This window comes from Chaetura pelagica, unplaced genomic scaffold, assembly GCF_000747805.2.
Source record: "Chaetura pelagica isolate M959 unplaced genomic scaffold, ChaPel_1.0 scaffold49, whole genome shotgun sequence".
Classification (NCBI taxonomy): domain Eukaryota; kingdom Metazoa; phylum Chordata; class Aves; order Apodiformes; family Apodidae; genus Chaetura; species Chaetura pelagica.
Genome location: NW_009970715.1, coordinates 114,528 through 115,354, shown reverse-complemented (window position 1 = coordinate 115,354; position 827 = coordinate 114,528). Strand labels below are relative to the sequence as shown.

Sequence of the window (827 nt, the reverse complement as noted above, 5' to 3'; positions counted from 1 at the left end):
CAGAAGGCTCTGGGGAGACCTTGGAGCACCTCCCACTACCTGAAGGGGCTACAGGAAAGTTGGGGAGGGACTTTTTACCAGGGGGTGTAGTGATGGGATGAAGGGGAATGGATTAAAACTGGAAGAGGGGAGATCCAGGTTAGACATCAGGAAGAAATTATTCAGAGTGAGGGTGGTGAGACCCTGGCCCAGGTTGCCCAGGGAAGCTGTGGCTGCCCCATCCCTGGCAGTGTTGAAGGGCAGGTTGGATGGGGCTTGGAGCAACCTGGGCTGGTGGGAGGTGTCCCTACCCATGCAGAGGTTGGATCTAGATGATCTTTAAGGCCCCTTCCAACCCAAACCATTCCATAATTCTATGAAAACCCACAGGAATTATCCCAGCCCCTCCCCTGCCTGTTCCTGCCATCTTCCATTGCTGCCACTGGGGGTTGGATGGTGTGTTCTGTCCCAAAGCAAGCAAGGGTGGCTTCAGTAGCCCAAAGGATTGGCACACAGGAGCTGTGTATTAGGAAAAGATTGCACAAGAAGGAATATCCTGTGGCCTTGTCTCTCAGAGGACAGTGTTGACACCCTCACTGTTCTGGTTCATGAAGCAATCTGGTGCAGTTTGCGTCACTCCTCAGCTCCAGCGGGGTCTTTCAAGTACAGATCCAGCCCCAAACCTGCCCTGCAGCTTTACACTAGTAACTTGCAAGCTGCCAGTGGTGTTGATGTCACAGGAAAAGTGTGGAGCTGTGCTCCTGACAGAATTCCTCTCTGATTTTGGTAGAGTCCTACTGGGGAGTATCTGGTACCAGATTCCGAGGAGCTGGGGTATGTCCAATACT

At 52.7% G+C, this 827-nt stretch overlaps 1 protein-coding gene across 1 annotated transcript in view; it reads left to right on the top strand.

Annotated features, from left to right (window-relative positions):
- STYXL1 (serine/threonine/tyrosine interacting-like 1) overlaps nucleotides 1-827 on the top strand; it is a 10,677-nt gene that overhangs the window by 451 nt on the left and 9,399 nt on the right. Inside the window, exon 3 of the mRNA XM_010006039.1 lies at nucleotides 770-826. Coding sequence (XP_010004341.1) covers nucleotides 770-826 — 57 coding nt within the window. The remainder of the gene's footprint in view (nucleotides 1-769; nucleotide 827) is intronic.